The sequence below is a fragment of the Malaya genurostris genome, chromosome 2 (genome assembly GCF_030247185.1).
Source record: "Malaya genurostris strain Urasoe2022 chromosome 2, Malgen_1.1, whole genome shotgun sequence".
Classification (NCBI taxonomy): Eukaryota; Metazoa; Arthropoda; class Insecta; order Diptera; family Culicidae; genus Malaya; species Malaya genurostris.
In genome coordinates, this window is record NC_080571.1 from 290,554,736 (window position 1) to 290,577,164 (window position 22,429).

Below are 22,429 nucleotides of genomic sequence, written 5' to 3' on the forward strand. Positions count from 1 at the left end.
TCATTTTTATTCGCTAGAAATATCCTGAATTATTTAATTTAGTTCATTTCGTGTTAAGTTGGCTTTCAGCATGGAAAACAGCGCCTTTTTTGCACTTTGCCTTAGTAGGGTTAGCTTGAACTGCATCAGTACGACCAGATAAGTTGCCATGAAAGATATGTTCTGAAAAGGCAAAAATGAAATAATAGAAAATGCTGGATCCAATTGATCAATTACAGCGGAAATTAGTCCTCGATTGATGTCGGCATATCCGTCCAAATTCATCGTCGGAGGGTTTTTGTCGATTGCCACTAGAAACATTTCCACCTCTTTCTGTGTTGCTTTGTCCACCGCTGTGAGATTCACGTTCAGCAGGCGTTCTTGGAAATTTAGGCCAACCTTTATAACGACACAAAAAGCACCCAAATTGGTAGAACATAGAGAACAATAACCAAGGATGCTTACCCTTTTGGAGGCATGATGAGCCTCGTTGCAGATGATGAACAGCAAACTCATGCAGTAGAAAACAATGACGAATAAACCGATCTCCTTATAGGTCGCTCCGTGGTCGATGATTTCGCTTAGCGATCCATAGGTGGCGATAATGGTGGTAAAGAAAATCACCAAACAATAGATTCCGTACATGTTTGAATATGCTTTCCCTTTTAGTTTCGTGATCGTTGATTGGGGCAAGTAATGAAAAGTGAACATAAATAAAATAAAACTGTATAGATTCAATTCAAGGCCTTTAAGACAGTAAAAACTTAGTACGACATTTCCATTTCAACATAAGCGACGGCAAATCGGAAACCAAATTCAACGAAACAATGGCGCGAGGTTACCGCTTCATGAAGCAATCAATAATGGAGAATGCCAAACACGTGACCTAATAAATGCCTAGTTAATGTAACAAAGAATAACTGCCACCTACCAAGCTGTTGCATCATGTGACTGAGATCCACCCATAAGTGCCGGTATTCGGTCAATTTGCTGGCTGGTCGTTCACTGGTCAGAAGCAGAGAAAGTTCTTTGGCGAAAGCTTTGCTTGCTGTTCCGAATGCCGTGCAGTTGACGAACCTGAAGAAGAGAAATGTTTAGCGGCGTTTAATTTCTCAACAAGCGTCGACGTTAGTGTGTGTCAGTGTGTTTTCCTATCCCAAGTCACATTGTCTGGCAGCGGTTCAAAAAAAATAATGTTTCCATGTATGTATTCTGTTTATAATCGCAAATAACTTCAATCCTGAATTTAGGTAGGTTTAAGGTCAATAACGATGACCCATTTCGTCTACAGAGCAAAATCGTGTTTCATCGACCAGCTCCGCCTTAATGCAATGTATGCATCAAATGGATTCAAGCATTACAAATAGACTTTCGATCGCTTGCGAATGGCAGAAAAGAAATGTGAGCGGATTTAAGTTGGTGGCTATTAATTTCTCAACACATGGCAACCGCGAAAAACATTGTTGTTGTATTGTTATATATTAATCGTTAGATATTGCCCGCATTAGGCCGAGCCGACCAATCCGATCTATCCGGCACCAACTTTTTTCTGCTTGTGCTATGCACATAGCTGTATGTGTAGCTGAGCCATAGCCGAAGCAGAAAAAAACGCGGGTGGGTAATGTCACAGATGTACACACATGGAACTTCATTTTACAACAAATATGTAAATTTTTACCGAACGATCAGTTTTATACTAGTTTTCATTACAGAACTCTGTAAATAGATATACAGTTCATACGGTAAATCTGAATAGTCGCCGAGTACGGTAAAAACCATACCGTCCGTATGGTAAAATAATCTTCTAATATCCGAACTACTGCAAATATTGATTGTCGCGAAAACTAACTGTCAAATAGTTATTAAAATTTTCAGTAAGTGTCTTTTTATTAACCAAACGGAAAGATATCTTGAAGGGTTCGTCGAATGGAATGAGGTACAAGTGCACAAGTTAACATTAGAACTACTCAAAGCTTTTTGTTTATTTATAGGCAGAAAATAATTTCATATCACTATGTACACTTGCTGCCAATACATTTCGTTCGAGAGTTATTTCTGGTGGACTTGACGGGTTGTGCAATGTTTCCGAAAGGCCCTCATAATTCCGGTCAACCGGGAAGTGAAGTTACATCTTTTGTAGACATTTTTTTAAATATTTTTTCGTGGATATATAGTGCACCGTAGTCACGACTGGTTCGAATTTTCTTCACTCGTTTCTAAGAAAAAATTCCAAATCCGAAAAACATAATCGTAAGTTTAAAATGTGTGTTGTTTTATGATATCCGAAAATCTATTCAAATTCATAAATGCTAACAAAAGTAAACAAACACAAAAAAATACCGAACCATTCATTAGATCCATTTGGTTTACAGTTTACGGTAATTCTTTGACAATTCAGCAATAACCGAACGATTGGTAATCAATTCAATTACCGATCGTTCAGCTGTTGAAAGTTCGGTAAAAAATTACCGAATTCTGCGAAATTTTCTAAGTTTGTCTAAGTCTAAGTTCTGTCTAAGTCTAAGCGGCAGTTTGTAAAAACTTTGAATGCAAAAACCGGATAAATACATTTGTTTTGGAAGAACCGGTTAAATTTTTGTCCGGTATTTGCATTCAAAGTTATTTTGCCCGGCTCTTGAAGAAAAGATGTTTGTAAACGATTCTTGCATTGCAAAATCCATGTTCGGTTTTTGATCTTAATGTTTTTATCCGATTTTTGCATTCAAAAATACTTAAACGGGTTTTCCAAACTAAGTGGCACTTATCCGATTTTTGCTCTCAGCCGTTCAATTGTTGCCATCATTTATTTACCTACACTATCATTACAATTCTGGACCTGAATTCTAGAACTAAAGCTAAGTCCAAAAACTAAATTCAAAATATGGAACAAGCTCAGAATTCAGTTGCAAAGTTCGGTTTCGGAAACCAGATCAAGAATTCAGTTCATGAATTTAATTCTAGAATTATGGAATTGAACTCATTTTCAGAATCCAGAACTGAGTTCCGAACCTGAATAAAGAAACTGAATTTATTTTAAAAACTAGTTCCAAAAAAAAAGTTTTGAATTTAGTTCCAGCATGCAGATTCTGAATTATGGAAATGAATTCTGCAACGAAATCTAGGAATTAAATTGTGAAGCTGAATTCAGAAATTATATATTGAAACTGAATTACTGAATTCAGGAATTTAATTCTTGTTCGGATCTCAGTTCCAAAATTCAGGTTCGGAGTTCAAATCTAATATTTAGTTCCAGCAAAATTGGTTGCAGAATTTTGAAATTGAATCCGTAAATCAGAATTCTGGATTCCAATTACGAATACAAATTAGGGAACTAAATTCAGTTCCAAAATCTAGTTCAGGCGCCAGAATTAGGATTCAGCTCCAGAATCATAGTTTTAATCTATGAATCAGTAATCTGCAACAAAATTCTGAAATTTAACTCTAAACCTGAAACTAGGACAGGACCTGACAATTGTTAATCCACTTCTAGGACCAGTTTCGGACCAGCTCTTGATTGGTTGAAATTGACATAAGCAAGTACAAGTTGTTGAAATCAATATTACTGCAGGGTGGTAGAAAAAGTGTTGTCAGTATCGTCGGTAACAATGTAGCTTGATATTGGATATTTTATTTTTCGGATCATCTTTTCAAAATTATTAATTTCAATTGGATTTAAGTTCAATTTGTTTCAAGTCCTGTCAATGTGGAAAGTAACAATCACTGGATGATACAAAGAGAAAGCTCGAAATCACGAAGTGTTATATGGACGAGAATATTGATTATGTTGGTTGAGAATAGCACCGAATCTTTGGATACTTCTGTATGTTATTATTTTTCTCAAATAGAATATGTTGAATACTTTATTTAATAAAGCTGCAAAAATTAATTACCCAAAATTGAGTGTTTCAGAAAAACTTTATTAAGCTGTTTCAACTAAACGTTTTCTTCAAAACAAACATCTGATCAAAATGAATCCAGAGCTATATTTCTGACCGATATAAAATTTGTCTAAGTGTTTTCAAATGATAAATAATCGCATGTTATAAGGGGAGAAAGTTTTCAGAATGAATAATTCTCTCTACTGGCAATAGTGATCGTGAGGCATTTATTATTTACAGCAGGGAGCAACCAGAATAAGAAGAGAAATATTTTTCTGGAAAAAGAAGCCAGTTGTCTGGTCCTGTCCTAGACCTGAAATTAAGTTCAGAATTCAGTTGTCAAAAGCTGAATACAATGACTGATAATCTGTTATTGCTGCTGCTAGATGAGAAGATAACTGCTCGCCACGCCGTCCGAAAAGCAAATGAGAACACGACCGGAGTGTTTGAGGCCTTATAACCTGCAGCCCTGCAGGTTAGTTGATGCTGCTGTTTGTGAAAGGTTCACTACGACGTTCAGTTCCGTGCGGAGCACAAGAAGACATGGTCGATTTTCGTTTACACTGAGGTTTCTTTTTACGCGGGGGATACGAAATCCGCGTAGAAAAAACCACGTAACTCCGGAAATTCGTGTAAAATAGCTTCAAAATCGAGGAAAAAGTTTCTTGAGGCCAAATATCTTAGAAATGCAGGAAATGTCCAGATCGGGTGTAATCTAAAATTTTTTTTTTTGTAAAAATCGACTTTGGGAATTTGAGACCGTGAACTTCGGGAAACCGAGTAGAAAAAAACCGCTAAATAGAATGTCTGTGAAAATCGAAAATGTTCTAAGTGTCAAAGAGTTCACTCAAACAAATTTCGGGATAACACCAGATCTTGAAGTTTCATCCATTTCTATGACATAACAAGAAAACCGCGTAACTTGGGAAATCCGCGTAAAAAAAACCGTGTAAAAAGAAACCGTATACAAAAGACCTCAGTGTACACACTAAGATTTCATTCCTTTGTTCGGTAATATTTTTGACGAGAATTTTCGGTAATCCGAAATAACCGATATTTCGGTACATGACTTTTATTTTTCAGTAATTATGCAAATTTTTACCGGAAGGTCAGTTTTACGTAAATTTTCGTTACAGAATTCTGTAAATAGATATACAATTCATACGGTAAATCTGAATAGTCGCCGAGTACGGTAAACACCATACTGTCCGTATGGTAAAACTATCTTCCAATAACCGAACTACTGTGAAAACTGATTGTCGTGAAAATAACTGTCAAACATTTGTTAAAATTTTCAGTAAGTGTCATATTATTTATCAAACAAAAAAAATTTTGAAGGGTTCATTGAATGGATTGAGGTACAGGTGTCAAAGTTTTTAAAATAATAGAGTAAACTGTTTGCTTACTTATAGGCACAAAAAATATGTCGATTTGTTTTCATTCAAAATGCTCAGTGAACTTGACGTTAGGTGTCTCCATAAGAATTGCATACAAAGTTTATTGGCCATTTTCCACCAGGGTCGCCGTTCATTTTTCACCGGGCATAGAAACTTCAATTGGGATCTGGCGGAAAAATCGCCTACACCAAAATAACGATATCTCCGTTAATAATTAACGTATTTTTACAATCTATGGATTGCTTGATAGGTATTACGATAGGGTATTTGCCTTTGAAAACATATTCAGTATTCAAAGTAAATTGGGACATTCTCAAAAAACTGCAATTTGTTACAGATAAGTTTGGATAACTCAAAAAGCAAACATCAGATCTAAAAACAAAAACAAAGCGTAAAAACTAAAAAAAAAACCTTCCATTTACAACCAGTTTGGTCGAAATCGGTCCAACCATCTCTGAGAAACACACCTCTTAATTTTACACACACACACACACACACACACACACACACACACACACACACACACACACACACACACACACACACACACACACACACACACACACACACACACACACACACACGGACATTTGATAAATCTTCGAGCTGAATCGATTAGTGTATGACACTCGGCCCTCCCGATCTCGGAAATGTTTTCGAAAGTTTGAGCGAATTCTATGCCTTTTTTATATTTATAAAAAAATGGTAAATAGAGTTAGGAAGGGACTCAGCACAAATAATTATTGCCGTGATTTCATTCTCTAAATGAATTAATTGTTTGTTACGAATGACTTTTACTATAGAGTAGATCGTTTATTAGGCTAAAAGTTGTAGGTTATGTTAGTTGCTGGTTATTGAAAAATCAATGAGAAGTATTTGGAGAACCCAACAGTAATATTCATGGAAATATGAATAATATGAAAAGGACATCATTACACCACTAGGTTGATTATCGAATGCTATTTTTTCTAAACGTTGAGCTTTGGTTCAAGAAACATATTACCAGTAAAATATATTCTACTTCAGAAAGTTATCTTTGCATCGAATTGTTAAATCGTGGAATGCCTCATGCATGCATTTCTAAAGTCTTCTAGGACTGACTATTGACGGTATGGACAGACCTAATGATAGTTTCAAAATATTGTATCATACTCTTGCAACGGTGACCTGTCACTTATAAACGATGCAGATATTCGAGGCTCCAGTAATGTTTAAATTGCACTTAAGAGTAACTTACCCTAGACTACAGACCACTTACCATAAACTACAGAATCCATTCAGCATTGCAATGATGTGATAGTAGGCGAATGTGTGACTGAATTGAAAATCAGACTGCAGATAGTACTGGGACAAAATGATCCCGATGCTGAGTGACCAGGAAACTATACACAGCACCCAAGTGATCGGATATAATTTCGGGAAAACGATGGGCTTCCCGGTGACCATCAGGTACTTGTACTGATAGTCTGTCCACATGTTTTTGAATTTGGCTACCTCGGATCCATTGCGCCATGAGGCCACCGGCAACAGAAAATGCGGCACCAAAATGCTCATGAATATGATGTTGTATATGATTTCATCGAAGCGTTTGTCACTGTTTGAGATGAACTTCTTGATGCGTTCCTGTGCCACCAGGACGACCACGACCGTTTCACAGGCGTAGATGATATACGCCCAAATGAATGCTTTCGAGCACCAGGTAAAGGTCGTTCGGGGCATGTTGACTCCTGTGGGATGTTTTACAGTTATTTTTGAGTGTTTTCACGATTTTTTAATAGTTCACCCTTTGGACTCCTCATAATTGGCATCACTCCCATGATCTGAAACAGCACCAAGAGACTTTTGGTTGTTTTGTAGAATGAGTCATGTTCATCTAGCAAGTCTACATCGGTGTGAGTTTTGACTTGGCGCTGGTACAGGTGACTGGGCGAAATGTTATCTGGAAGCACATCAGAATTTATTTAGTAAGATCATGTTATCGAATCCGTGTGATTTAATTGAAAAAGCATTGATTAATATTCGAACGGTGAAAATCGGATAAATAATGGTAACTTTCGAAAACCGGTTAAAATATTTTTTAATGCAAAAGTCGAATATGAATATGAAAACCTAAACGGTTATTAAGATTCTGTTTAAATGTCTTAGTTTGGTCGTCTTGGTAAGATCGAAAATTCCAACTATTCGCACGCCAAGTTGTTGAATTTGCTGAATATATCCGAGATATCGTAAGCAACATGGGAGTGTTAACTATACAGTTCATTTCAAAGAACCGCTCAGAACATGATAGCTTTATCGAAAGAACTAGTTCTCATGAACCATTTGTTCATTTGTTCTTCAGAAATTTTAAATATTTCTGCGAAAACCTAAAGCCAATATTTCGTTGGTAACAAACTCTTTAATGCATGGAAATGCATTAGAGCAATTCCAGGAATGAGTAGACGAAAAAGTGACAAAATCAGAATCGACCTTCTCCGATTTGGATGAAACTTTGCACATGGCTTCAGTATGGCAAACCATAAGTTTTGAACCGATAGAGAGGTCAATCCGACTCACGACTGGTTTTTAAAAAAGGCGTATGTATTTTTGCATTTCACTAAAATTGCCTTTTTCAAATCGTTGTAACTCGGAAACCGTTAATTGTACAAAAATGGCGTCCAGGAAAAAGTTGTAGGGGATCAATCGGCACTCTAAAAAAAATATACACTGAAAAAAAATTGATTTTTTGTCTCAATAATTTCAAAATGAACCAAAAATATTAAATTTAAAAAAAATCAGGGTTTCTTATTAAAACCTACACACTGATAGCTATCCCATCCGTGCCTTTTGAAAAACGAAGAAGTTATAGCTAAAACAATTTACAGATATATTCGAAATTTCAAGTTCTCGTTGAAAGATAATTATTTAAACAGTAGAATATTATTCTACAGGTTAAAGGCAATAAATTTGTTCATGATTTCTTTTCTTCTAAAAGTAGCTGTAAATATATAAAAAATGGTGTTTTAATTAAATATCCAAGTATCTCAAGAACAGCTACTTTTAGAAGAAAGAATATCATGAACAAATTTATTGCCTTCAACCTGTAGAATAATATTCTACTGTTTAAATCAGAGGTGGAAATAAGCCCATTTTGCGCATGAAAATGTGAATCAAGATTTCCAATTGTGAATCGAAAAATCGAACACCGTGAAATAAAAAATTGGGTAGCAAAACTAAAATTGCGGTTATGTCATAAATTGTGGGAAATGAAATTGAAGACCTTTTCAAATTCTAAATAAAACCAAAATTTATCTTATCAAAAATCATTCGTTTCAAAATTCATTATAATATCTACATGAATATGTGATATGAAAAGATAATACTGACTATTTTTATTTACTGTGAATCAATAAATTTGCTTATTTCCACCTCTGGTTTAAATGATTATCTTTCAACGAGAACTTGAAATTTCGAATATATCTGTAAATTGTTTTAGCTGTAACTTCTTCATTTTTCAAAAGGCACGGATGGGATAGCCATCAATCTGTAGGTTTTAATAAGAGCTTTAAAATAAAAATTATCAAAAAAAATCGAAACCCTGATTTTTTTTAATTTAATTTTTTTGGTTCATTTTGAAATTATTGAGAATAAAAATCAATTTTTTTTTTCATTGTATAATTTTTTTGAGTGCCCCTATTGATTCCCTACAACTTCTTCCTGAACGCCATTTTTGTACAATTAACGGTTTCCGAGTTACAACGATTTGAAAAAGAAAATTTTGGTGAAATGCAAAAATACATACGCCCTTTTTAAAAATCAGTCGTAAGTCGAATTGACCTCTCAACCGATTCAAAACTTATGGTTTGCCATACAGAAGCCATGTGCAAAGTTTCATCCAAATTGGAGAAGGTCCAGTCTGATGATAGGACTCTGGCCCCTCCCGAAATCGAGCAGTTTCGTAAATTGGTTTTATATATAGGGGAAGATGGAGTAAAACGTACCCCCGAGGCATAATGCATCTTTTGCTTTTCTCAAAAGTTATCATTTTTTTGTCACTGAAATTTTAATGAAACTGAAAGTTCGTCATAACAACTATAAATATACTATAAAATTTTGGTAGCGATGGTTCAAGCATATCTGAAAAAATAAAAAAAAAGACAATTATGTCTCTGTTATAAGTAATTTTTTATGTTCGTTCCATAGTAATTTTCTACGGTGAGGAAGACGATTTTTGTTAAGTGACCAGTGAATTTCTTTGCCAATCATTAGGGTTTCTAAAATTAATTCTAATACAGACGATGTATTAGCAATTTTATAGAAAAATCGTCAAATTTATCGTCTCACATTTTTAAGGCAAAACGACCCGAATTGTGTGAGGCAAAATGCTCAAGAATTCTCTAACAACAATTTATTCAATTTAATGAATAATAGTGAACCATCTTCCACCTGGCAAATATTTCGTCAGCGAAAAGTCTAAAGCTTTCTTTAAATAAGAAGAAGAAGCTTTATGAGGGTGAATATTGCCCCGTGGTTGTCATGAGATTTAATCCGTTGTTTTGATGGATGTTTACCCGTTGTTTAAGATCATCCTGTCTCTATGTTTACACACTAAGATTTTATTCCTTCGTTCGGTAATATTTTTGACGAGAAATTTCGGTAATCTATAGAAATTACCGATATTTCGGTACATGAGTTTTATTTTACAATAATTATGCAAATTTTTACCGGACGATCAGTTTTACGTAGATTCTCATTACAGAATTTTGTAAATAGATATACAATTCATACGGTAAATTTGAATAGTCGCCGAGTACGGTAAAAAGCATACTGTCCGTGTGGTAAAATTATCTTCCAATAACCGAACTTCTGTGAAAGCAGATGTCAAACAGTTATTAAAATTTTCAGTCTTGTCAAACGAAAAAAATCTTGAAGAGTTCATCGAATGGATTGAGGTACAGGTGCTAAAGTTTTTAAAACATTAGAACCACTAAATTTTGGCAGAAAATAATTTTGTATCACTTGTCCACTTGCTCCCTACACAAATCGTTCGAGGGTAATTTCTGGTGGACTCGACGGATTGTGCAGTGTTTTGGAAGGCGCTCATAATTCCGGTCAGCCGGTACATTTGACCCTATTTTTTCGTGGAATAAAACCATAGCCACAACAGGTTGGAATTTTCTGCATTCGTTTTTGTGAATTTGTGTTGTTTTTTTTAATCCGAAAATCCAGAATATTAACCAAAGGAAAACAAATAAACAAAAAAATACCGAACAATCAGTTAAATCCATTTGGTTTACAGTTTACGGTAGTTGTTTGACAGTTCAGCAGTTACTGAACGATCGGTAATCAATTTAATTACCGATCTGATTACCGAACGATCAGCTGTTGAAAATTCGGTAAAAAATTACCGAATTCTGCGAAATTTTCTAAGTGTGTAGATAATTTTGTTATTATTTATTTATTAAAACCTGTCTTTCTAACTACCGATAATATAAGCAATTTATGCCAGCTATATTTCCGAAATTGTCCCGGGTTGGCGGTTCAATGCATAGGACGCTGGTCTTACAAGCCAGTTGTCGTATGTTCGAGCCCCAACCTGGAAGGATTCTTAGTGTCAGTAGGATCCATAGTACTAGCCATGCAATGATTCTGTACACTAAGAATCGGCTGCAAAGTCTGTTGAAACAGAAAGGCCAAATTCCACAAAAGGAATGTAATGCCAAGACTTTTTTTCCATAAATACGTTTATTTTTTAAGGCAGTTTACATAAGTTTTTCTTCGCCGTAGCATCACTTTTACATAATATTCTTATCCTAATTTAATTCTAACATAGTCACAACGTTTTGAATTTATTAAAACATATTCTCTTATAGCTTAAATATCATCTTAGGTAACTCGTCATTAATTATGAAATCTACTCGGAAATATTATTTGAACCAAACGATTAACTTCTATAAATTATAAAATAAGCTGTTATTTTCAGACATTTTGTTGATAATTTCATAAACTGTTTCGAGTTTGTTTGTATCATTACATAATTTTTATTCTAATTTAGCTATTGGTTGAACTCATGGACGCAGCTGGGATCAGAACTAAGTCTTAAAAGGGGCCTTTATTAAATTGAAACTCCAATTTTCTTTATGAAATGATAAATAAGTTTCATGTATGAAAGGTCACGACAAGCAAGAATGTCTCGAACTGGGATATTGGATAGTCTACCTTGGGTACGCAAAGAATTTATTAGTTGAGATCTGACATCACGATACTCCACGCATGTCCAAACGACATGATCAATATCCCGATAACCTTCTCCGCAAGCACAATGATTAGTCTCGGAGAGCCCAATTCGAAGGAGATGTGCATCTAACGTGTAGTGATTGGACATGAGTCTGGACATCACACGAATGAAATCCCTACTCACATCCAGTCCCCTGAACCATGCCTTTGTCGATATTTTCGGAATAATTGAGTGCATCCACCGACCCAGATCATCTCTATCCCAAGATGCTTGCCAGCTGGCAAGTGTTCTTTGGCGAGACGAACTATAGAATTCGTTGAAAGCAATCGGTCGCTCATAAATTTCACCCTCAATAGCACCACGTTTGGCTAAATTATCGGCTCTTTCATTGCCTGGAATGGAGCAATGAGCCGGGACCCAGACTATAGTGATTAGATAATTATTATTCAATATGTCGTTCAGACACTGTTTTATTTTACCCAAGAAAAACGGTTCATTTTTGCCAGCAGCGATTGAGCGAATGGCTTCAATTGCACTCAGACTATCTGTGAAGAGGAAATAATGGTTTGGAGATAATGTGACGATTACACTCAAACTATAATGAACTGCTGCTAGCTCTGCTATATAAACAGATGCAGGTTCTTGAAGCCTAAATGAGGCCGAAACATTATTGTTGAACATACCAAACCCTGTCGCTTCTTCAATTCGCGATCCGTCCGTGTAAAACATTTTCTCAGAGTCAATATGCCTGAACTTACTTGAAAATATTTTTGGGATTTCCGTCGAGCGTAGATGATCCGGGATTCCACGCACTTCACGCTGCATGGATGTATCGAAAAATAAAGTTGAGTCAGGGGCACTTAGGATGCTGACACGGATAGGAATATATCTTGAAGGGTTGATTTCCTGTGACATATGGTTAAAATATACTGTCATGAATCTTGTTTGAGATTGAAGCTCAACTAGCCTTTCGAAGTTATTAATAACCAGGGGATTCAGTACCTCACATCTTATTAGCAGTCGCGATGAAAGCTCCCAAAAACGATCTTTCAATGGAAGAACTCCCGCCAGAACTTCAAGACTCATTGTATGTGTCGAATGCATGCACCCTAAAGCAATTCGCAAACAACGGTACTGAATTCGCTCAAGTTTGATAAAATGAGAGTTTGCAGCGGAACGAAAACAAACGCATCCATATTCCATCACTGAAAGTATCGTTGTTTGATACAATTGTATTAGATCTTGCGGATGAGAACCCCACCAAGATCCTGTTATTGTTCGAAGAAAATTTACTCTTTGTTGGCATTTCGTTATCAGATACCTAATGTGTCCTCCCCACGTGCATTTGGAATCGAACCACACCCCGAGGTATTTAAAAGTTAAAACCTGTTGGATCATTCTTCCCATCATATGGAGCTGAAGCTGCGCGGGATCATGCTTTCTTGAAAAGACGACTAACTCTGTTTTCTCCGCAGAGAATTCGATACCAAGATGAACAGCCCAAACGGACAAGTTATCTAAGGTATCTTGCAATGGTTTATGCAGATCAATAGCTTTGGGCCCAGTAACTGAAACCACGCCATCATCTGCCAATTGCCTTAGTGTACATGGGGTTACTAGACAGCTGTCAATGTCATTCACGTAAAAATTATAGAGAAGCGGACTGAGGCATGAGCCTTGCGGGAGACCCATGTAGCTAATTCTGAATGTTGCCAAATCGCCATGTGAAAAATACATGCACTTCTCTGACAAAAGGTTGTGCAAATAATTATTTATAACCGCTGGAAGTCCATGTTGGTGAAGTTTGTCTGAAAGAACATCAATGGAAACTGAATCAAATGCTCCTTTAATGTCTAAAAATACAGATGCCATTTGTTGCTTTTGAGCGAAGGCAATTTGGATGTCAGACGAAAGTAATGCAAGGCAATCATTCGTCCCTTTATTTCTACGGAAGCCAAACTGAGTATCTGACAACAAACCGTTCGTCTCGACCCAAGTGTCGAGACGTCGTAGAATAATTTTTTCGAACAATTTTCTGATGCAGGACAACATCGCAATGGGTCTATATGAGTTGTGATTGGAAGCTGGTTTCCCCGGCTTTTGAATGGCGATAACTTTCACTTGTCTCCAGTCAGGCGGAACAATATTTTGCTCAAGAAACTTGTTGAACAATTCCAACAAACGTCTTTTTGCGAGGTCGGGCAGATTCTTCACCAAGTTGAATTTAATTCTGTCCAACCCAGGGGCGTTATAGTTACAAGACAAGAGTGCTATAGAAAATTCCATCATTGAAAATGGGTTATTAATAAAATCATTATTTGGAGGAGATTCCCGTATAATGCTTTGCGTAGGAACAGAATCTGGGCAAACTTTCCTAGCAAAGTCAAATATCCATCGGTTCGAGTATTCATCACTCTCATTGCCCACGTTACGATTCCTCATTCGTCTGGCCGTATTCCAAAGAGTGCTCATTGAGGTTTCTCTTGACAAACCTTCGACAAAATGTCTCCAATAGCTACATTTTTTGGCTCGAAGTATGCTCTTGTACTTGGTTTCTAAAACCATAAGTTTTTCAAAATTCTGAGGAGTTCCTCCTCCCCGTTTTAGAAACGACTTGCAAGCATTTTGTTTTGCGAGTTTAGCCTCTGAGCACTCTTTGTCCCACCAGGGGTTGGGAGGCCTTCTGTTAGTCGTTGGCCCAGGAAAGCGTTTAGTTTGGGATTGTTCTGCTGCCTCCAGAATCGAACAAATGAGGAAGTCATATTCTTCAAGTGGAGGGAGCTCTTCCATTGAATTCAAAATACTAGAGATTCTACTTTGGTATTTAATCCAGTCGATATTTTTTGTCAAATCATATGGAATACTAGCTGAATTAGCAATACATTTGTTACAGCTAATTGAGATGATGATTGGTAAATGATCGCTACCGTGTAAATCAGGCAATATTTTCCAGGTGCAATCTAGTCGAATTGATGTTGAGCAAAGAGATAGATCTAATGCACTTGGGCGTGCCGGAGATCTTGGGATCCGTGTCATGCTACCCATATTTAATACCGTCATGCTAAAATTGTCACAAATGTTTTGTATTAAAGATGATCTGCTATCATTGTAAACGGAACCCCACATAATACCGTGCGAATTTAAATCCCCCAGAATCAATCGTGGTGCAGGAAGGGCTTCAACCATTTCATTAAGCTGTTGCTGTCCAACTTGTGCTTTTGGAGGAATATAAACCGAAGCTATGCAAATATCTTTGCCTTTAATGTTTATTTGGCAAGCAACAACTTCTATACTAGAAGTTGAAGGGATGTTTAATCTATAAAAGGAATAGCATTTCTTAATTCCCAAAAGCACTCCACCATACGGAGAGTCTCTATCGAGACGTATAATGTTAAAATCATTAAAATTTAAAGCTATGTTTGAAGTAAGCCATGTTTCGCATAAAGCAAATACATCACATTTTTGACTATGCAATAAAATTTTAAATGAATCAAGTTTTGGCATGATGCTTCGACAATTCCACTGCAGGACAGTGATTGTATCATTTGCGGCGGGTGATAAATTATCCATCAAAAGATACAAAACCTGAGACAATTGGCCATTGAGCTGATAACTGCTTTAAAAAATTTCTAGCTATTGGAAGGAATGCCATTATGAGGGTCTTTAAGGGTTCAGATATATTGAATGCTGAGAAAATCCATTCAACAATTTCCGAAAACTTCAGTAATCCTGTTGGTGGCTGTGAAATGGAGCCCACAGGATTATTACCTTTTTCTGTGCTAGATCCTGGATTGGTTTGTGAATTTGACAAACCAGGAGGCACAGTCTTTGGTTTTGACTTTTTTTGTTTAACACGGGGATCTTTTTTTGAAGATGAAACTTTAGGTGTCTTTTTTGGTAATTTGGAAGAAGACTTCTTTCTCTTAACTGACCCTTGGGTAGTGATAAACGAATTACCTTCACTATTTTCGTCAGAGTCAGAGTCCTCTGTTTCCTCTAGATTTGAAAACCCGTTTTCGGTTTCCAAAGGGGGGACATCAATGACCGTTTTAAGCATTTCTGCATATGTGCGCTTAGACCGTGCTTTTAAAGAAAGCTTAATTTTGTCTTTGTGCACTTTAAATGCAGTGCATACTGAAATATCCTCATGAGGACTTTCCCCACAATAAATACATTTTTCAATTTCCTTGTTGCAATCATTATCTTTATGAGGTCCTTCACACTAAATACATTTTGGTTTATTGCTACAGTAAGTAGCTGTGTGTCCGAATTTTTTGCAGTTCGTACAATTCATTACATTTGGAACAAAAAGCCGAACAGGGAGGCGAATTTTATCGACATAGACATGGGACGGCAACGCAGATCCGGCAAATGTCACTCGAAACGAGTCTGATGGGCGATAAACTTTTCTTCCCTCTTCATAAACTACTGAGTACAGTTGTTTGCACTCCAGTATTTTCACACCCTCAAGCATAGAGTTCTTGAAACGACCAACACCATGCTTGAGTAAATCATCTACCGAAAGACTCGCTTCGGTAACAACACCGTCAATTTCGACATCTTTGGAGGGTATGTAAACTTTATACTCTTTAATGAAATGTTCCGAAGAGACAATATCATTCGCGTGTTTCAAATTATTTACCACAACACGAATTTTATCGTTATTTACTTTTATGATCTCTTTGATTGAAGAGTACCGTGATGTCAAACCTTTAGAAATTTGGTAAATGTTTAATGGCTTTGATATACGTCTAAAAAAGACTATCCAAGGCCCAGAAGAGCTCTCCTGATATTTTTTCGTTCGTGGGGGTATAGGATTCATGCTAGGATTTACGTCCATGGATTCATCCATCACATTAAAATTTTTAATCAAACTTTAAAATAAAAAATGAAACCAACACTACACAGTACTCAATCAAAAGGAAAAGAAAAAACTTCTACCTTGAAATTGTTGTCTATCTCCGTTGCACTGCCGTGTAGATCCTCGTTGCTCTAGATGTTCTTGTTGGATGCTGATTGTTGGATGTGATGCTACTGCTACCTGACATCCAGCACCACTCGATTTCCGATTTACTTTTGTCTTCGCCAGCTGCAACCAGCGCAGGTCACCGGTGTATACCTGCGTGTTGTATGGCAGTGGAAAGACCGAGTTGTCTTGTCTCCTTCTTCCTTGTGCTCCGCACCGATATGCTTCTGCACCGAAGTGCCTTCGCACCGGTGTGCCTTTGCACTCTCCTGCTTCTGTGTGCGTTTGCACTCTCTTGCTCAGCACTTGTGGCTGTATATTGTGGCCTGGGTCGAGCTTGGGAAACGCCCTTTGTTGTTTCCTTCACCAGCTTGGCCCAGCACTAGGGCTCTCTTATGCAGCACGATTTTACGTTTTAACGGCTGCTGCCAACAGGTCTCTACCTGTAGTTCAACCGTTGTCGTATTTAACGCGTGTAAACTAACCAGCGTTATTAAACTGTACGCTTCTATACACAACCTTCTCGGTTGAACGGCTATTACTGAATGCCAAGACTTTGCTTGACTTTGCTTATTTCCGAAATTTGGACTACTATTGCCGATATCGGAATAGCAATGTAAATTAATAAGGCTTTAAACTAATAAGATCCATATTTTGGAACAATCTTAAGCACAGTTCCACAGAGTTTTCACATCCGTCACAACAAATGATAGTTTAAAATTTATATGACACTCAGCCCTCCTAACTACGGAATGTATAACCTTTCTATATGAGAAATTTAAATTGATTTTCGTTCTTTATGAAACATTTTTGCGAGGCAAAAGTTAAATGAATATTTTGGTGTTGGTGCTCCTTCAGACTACATCGTGAAGTAGTGGTTTCGAAATGATATCCTGCTGCTGATTGCTGCAGATGCCTACTCAGGACTAAAAAGATGAACGCAAGCACACTTCGGATGCATTTTCGGTTATAGTGATTAGATTCGGTTGAACCTTTTGGTGTCGGTTGGAAATTGTTGACGAAACCAGGATCCATTATTATACGCCAGAGAACAGCAAGATTACCCGATAATGGACTGATGCCGGCATGAAAAGAACGGAAATGACATGAAGTCCATTCTTTGAGAATACCATGGTGAAATTTTCGTAGACTACCTCGGAAAAGGAAAAAAACACCATTAGCAGCAAGTATAAGTGTGCATTATTGGAGAGATTGAAAACCGAAAAAATCGTGTTTTCAAGGTACATAAACGGATCGCGTGAGTTCCATTTTTGAGTTTTGACCACTACTTCCGGAAACCAAAATCTGCCAAGGTAATTTGTAATGCGCAGATGTATGTATGCAGATGATATACAAAAATATCGCATCATCGTAATCGTGATCAGAATGGCATCCAATTTGTTTTTGTTATAGCGAAAGCCTATGAAGTTTTATGACTTCAACTAATAGTAATCTGTGCTAATAATCTACGTCAATGAAGACTTTGAACAACGTCATGAGAGGTAAAATTATATGACAACTGTAAGAGGAAACGGTTCAGAGATTTTTCAACTCATTTAACTGTCGATGTTTACAAAAAAAGTATCTGGGGTGGCTGTCCATGTATTCCTGTGGTTTGAAGAGCGACACTCACCTCGAGACTATCAAACAAGACATTTATGGTCAGCAGTGCTTGAAAAAACGTCCGAAATATTTTAGTCGGATTAGGCATCTTGCCAATATGGAAAAACGGCTATGGAATAGCCTGGAGCAAAAAACTTGCAGGAAGACTTTCTCTACAGCTCTCTTTGAAATGCAGTTCAAGGTAAAGAAACGAGAAAAGTGATCGAGGAAAGCTGTGCAAAATTTGAAGGAACTTTGTATTCGCCTAAATGATTTTTTTTCTTTTATTCTGTATAAATTGAACTAGTACTATTATTGAGACGTGGAGTAAGTTCGACTATACAATGGCTGACACATATTGTTCCGGTGATTTGTTTTGTTAGCTTTGCATGACTTTTACTGTTATCGACTGTAACTGGCGACTTGTAACTCGGCTAGCAGGTTCGTACTGTATCAATTGAAATGTACCTTTTACCAGCGAAGCATAATCATTTTTCAATGAATTTCATGTCATGGAATTTTAGACACAATATTAAATGTTCTTGTACGTAAATTTGCGTGAACTGCACCGCTCCATTCATGTGCATCTAATAAGATGTAAAATTACAGGGTTTTTTTGAGGTGTGTGGTCTTTGATGAACGGACTCCGTGCGATCTGTTAAGCATTGCATTGCATCGGTTCGGGACGCGTGTCGACTTCACTCTGATTTTGCCCCTACACCCTCATTGAAAATAGGTCAAAAATGAGTGACACACCACTCCAATTCATAAAAAGTGCACGTACTCTAAACTTGAGTTACTTCCTATCCACTCATTTTTGAGTTAAGGGACAAAGCTGTCAAAATTTCAGTATTTTTTACTCAAAACGAAAAAAAAACTTTTTTTTTCTAAATTTGAGTGAGTTTAACTCAAAACTTGAGTTCCTTGCACTAAATTTAAAGAAATTCTTCTTCGTTGATGATTATACACAAAATCATTCTTCTTTCTTTTAAATGGGAAGCGCAAAATTGAACGATTTTGATATCCTTATGTTGGACTTCTCACTTAGCATAAAGACTGTCCCAGAAAGTATGGACGCATTTTGATTTCGCTGTAAATAATTCACAAGTGTTAGATACTCGAATTTTTGTTCGATATACATATTATACTACAACAACAGAATATTATTCTCAACATTTGCTACTTAGCCATTGTAGACTTGCTGGCTCTCCTTCTTGCGAACGTTCCTCATTAAATTCCGTACAGACTTCTTGGCGACAAGTTTTGACACTTTTTTACAATCTTTTTCGAACTGTTGAATGGTTTCGGCTGCCGAGACATGTTTCCTAAGATGTGCCTTCGTTAATGCCCAAAATTCCTCAATTGGTCGAAGTTGTGGGCAATTTGGTGGATTCATGTCTTTTGGGACGAAAGTGACATTTTTGGTAGTATACCATTCTACCGTTGATTTCGAGTAGTGGCAAGAAGCAAGATCTGGCCAGAAGACAACAGCATCCTTGTGGCTTGGAATCATGGGCAGAAGTCGTTTTTGTAAACATTCCTTGATGTATATTTCGCTGTTCATTGAAGCAGTGGTGATGAAGGGTTTCGAAATCTTACCGCAGCTACAAATTGCTTGCCAGACCATAGCTTTCTTAATAAATTTTTCGACTTCAATCGATGTCTCGGACTGGTTTAACACTTGCCCTTCTCGCACCGTATAATATTGTGGTCCCGGCAAGGATTTGTAATCGAGTTTCACGTAGGTTTCGTCGTCCATGATTATGCAGTTCAAATTTCCAGCAAGAATCGTATTGTACAGCTTTCGAACTCTCGGCCTGATCGATGCTTCTTGTTTCGGACTACGTTTTGGTTGTTTCTGCTTTTTATAGGTTCGAAGATTCAATCGTTCTTTAGCACGAAGAACATTTGACTTCGAAGTGCCCAATTTTTTTACATCTCGAACTGAAACCTCCTTCTTTTACTCGAACGCCTTCAGTATACGTTTATCCAACTGAGGGTTAGCAGGACCTCTTTTTCGGCCCGTTTTCGGTTTATCCTCACCGAACTTCCTGATTGCATTTCGCACGGCTTTTTCACTTACTCCTTCCATTTTTGCTATCTGTCTCAGTGACAGTCCTCGTTCTGTGCACCATTTGTACACAATTTTTCGACGTTGTTCTGCTGAAAGTCCACGCATTTCGAAACAAACTAATGAAAACGAATAAACAACTGCACAAGTGGTTAGAGAAGAGTGTAAACAACAGGACGCAGCCATAAAAATTGACAGATTCTGAACCATTGAGAAATGGCAGCGGTTTTTGGTTGCGTCCATACTTTCAGGGACAGTCTTTAATTGAAGCCCCAAAATTTCTATTGAAAACACCTATGATTGATGATTCATGGTTTCAAAAACCGGATCTAGAAACGGAAATGAAAAACGACGTATTCTAGCATTCTTGAATTCGGTGAGAATATTTCGAGAATACAAACACACTGAACTGCAAGAATTATTTTTTTCAGTCAAATGTTTGAAAACTCAACGTTTACTCTAATGTATGAATAAATGTCCTCAGTAAGTTTTACTCAAATCCATGCTCCAATTTTGACATATTGTTCCAGTTTATAAATTTGAGTAGTCGAAACTCAAACCATGAGTTACACGCTCTTTGAAAATAACTCATGGTTTGAGTTGCGATGGCTGACATTTCCGGTTCCGGAGATATTACCATAGAAGTGACTTATCCGACAAATTGCCATATTTATTATTCGCCCAATTTTCTCGGAGACTACTATCAGGTGTACAACTTTGCTTCCGCCGTTTTCCGATAGGTGGCTGTACCGGCTGAGGCTGGTCAAAATACATAGATGATAAGGCCTTTAAAGTGAGTGTGTACAGTGCCTAACGAATTGTCATCGCCGTTTCAGTGACAGTTGTTCTTGTTTTCGTATTATTCACGCTCGAAAATGTCTGTTTATGTGCCCAATTCTCGGCATTTGCTGGAAGTTTTATTTTTCTGTTACAATTCGAAAAAAAATGCAACTGAAGCGCATCGAATGTTCTCAGAAACTTACGGTGATGCTGCTCTGAGTAAAAGAATGTGTCGGGAGTGGTTTCAATGTTTTAAAAATGGTGATTTCGATGTCGAAGACAAACATGGTGGTGGAAGAGAAAAAACCTTCAAAGATGAACAACTCGAAAGCATTGCTTGATGAAGATTCGTGTCAAACCCAAGAAGAGCTTGCCGAATCGTTGAGAGTGAGTCAGCAAGCCATTTCAAAACGTCTCAAGGCCCTGGGCATGATTCAGAAAGAAGGAAACTGGGTGCCGTACGAGTTGAAACCGAGGGACATCAAGCAAATGTGGTCAAGAAGTACCTGGAAACGCTGAAATGGGAAGTCTTGCCCCACCCGCCGTATTCCCCAGATGTCGCCCCTTCTGATTTCCACCTATTCCGTTCGATGGCACACGGCCTGACAGATCAACATTTTCAATTCTTCGAAGAGTTGAAAAAATGGATTGCTTCATGGATAGCGTCAAAAGAGAACTCCTAATACATCTGTAAGCACTTTTTCGCAATAAAGCTTTTAATTTTGGAAGAAAAACGGCGGAAGCAAAGTTGTACACCTGATAAACGGATTTCAATCGTAGCCAACTTCTCGGTGGGCGATTAGATCACTGAAAGCATGGTAAACAAACAATCGTCGTGTGGTATCGGAATTTCTATTTTGTAGTAAAGAAATTCTGAAATAATCAGTTGACCTAGGAAAAAGTGACATCACGGATTACTTCACTAGAGTATGGTCAATTGCCTTCGCAGTTCGTAACAATCGATACGAACATAGAAAATTCGAGCTTTTAAATGTCCAGCTGATTTCGATTATGCTGATTGATATGTTTTATGAGTTTGTTTCGTTATCGAATGGCAAATCACCACGCGTTCACTTGAAAATGCATGGCCATTATGCCATTAATTAATAAACCACGGTTACGATTTCAAACCGTAATTAATTTATATACCTTTTTGCAACTGCTGCATCTGTTGTTTAATTCGACGATTGTCCTCCAGCTGTTGGCGCTGATTCGGGTTGAAAATCTGCTCCCTCTCCCGATAGGGTGATGCTGCCAACTGGTTGTGTATCATTCCGTTGCGATATGATCTCTGATATTTCGTATAGTGAGTTGTGATTAATTTACACTTTCGGCGGGTTAGACAATATCCAATATTTCACGTCGGCCGCATCCGTCCGTTCGTATATGGCAGAATTTATCTCTCGATTTCAGCACCCAATATTTATGATTTTAATAGATTTTACTTATTCTGTTATGCCGGCTTCTCTGTGGGATATTGCCTCAAATTAACGTTGGATTTGTATTTTTTTTTATGCAACCAGCTCACAATTGTGCAGTGAA

General features: G+C 37.3%; 1 protein-coding gene across 2 annotated transcripts; it reads right to left on the reverse strand.

The window, feature by feature from the left end:
• Positions 1-7: 7 nt before the first annotated feature.
• LOC131430556 (gustatory and odorant receptor 22) lies at positions 8-22,429 on the reverse strand. Of its 2 annotated transcripts, XM_058595624.1 has the most exons (7): positions 22,037-22,429; positions 7,038-7,193; positions 6,513-6,981; positions 911-1,056; positions 445-641; positions 217-378; positions 8-162 (listed from the first exon to the last, which is right to left on the reverse strand). In XM_058595624.1, exons 1-7 carry the CDS (start codon positions 22,158-22,160, stop codon positions 34-36), a joined length of 1,383 nt encoding a protein of 460 aa, XP_058451607.1. In that variant the 5' UTR covers positions 22,161-22,429; the 3' UTR covers positions 8-33. The 2 variants fall into 2 exon arrangements, with proteins under 2 accessions (XP_058451607.1, XP_058451606.1); XM_058595623.1 differs by having other exon boundaries at positions 8-378.

Excerpts from the sequence above, each read along its gene's own strand:
- LOC131430556 (XM_058595623.1), bottom strand. The coding sequence starts at position 22,160 with ATGATACACAACCAGTTGGCAGCATCACCCTATCGGGAGAGGGAGCAG. Across the intron at positions 1,057-6,512 it reads AATGGATTCTGTAGTTTATG|GTTCGTCAACTGCACGGCAT; the intron begins GTAAGTGGTCTG and ends TCTCTTCTTCAG. Across the intron at positions 379-444 it reads CTCATCATGCCTCCAAAAGG|GTTGGCCTAAATTTCCAAGA; the intron begins GTAAGCATCCTT and ends GTCGTTATAAAG.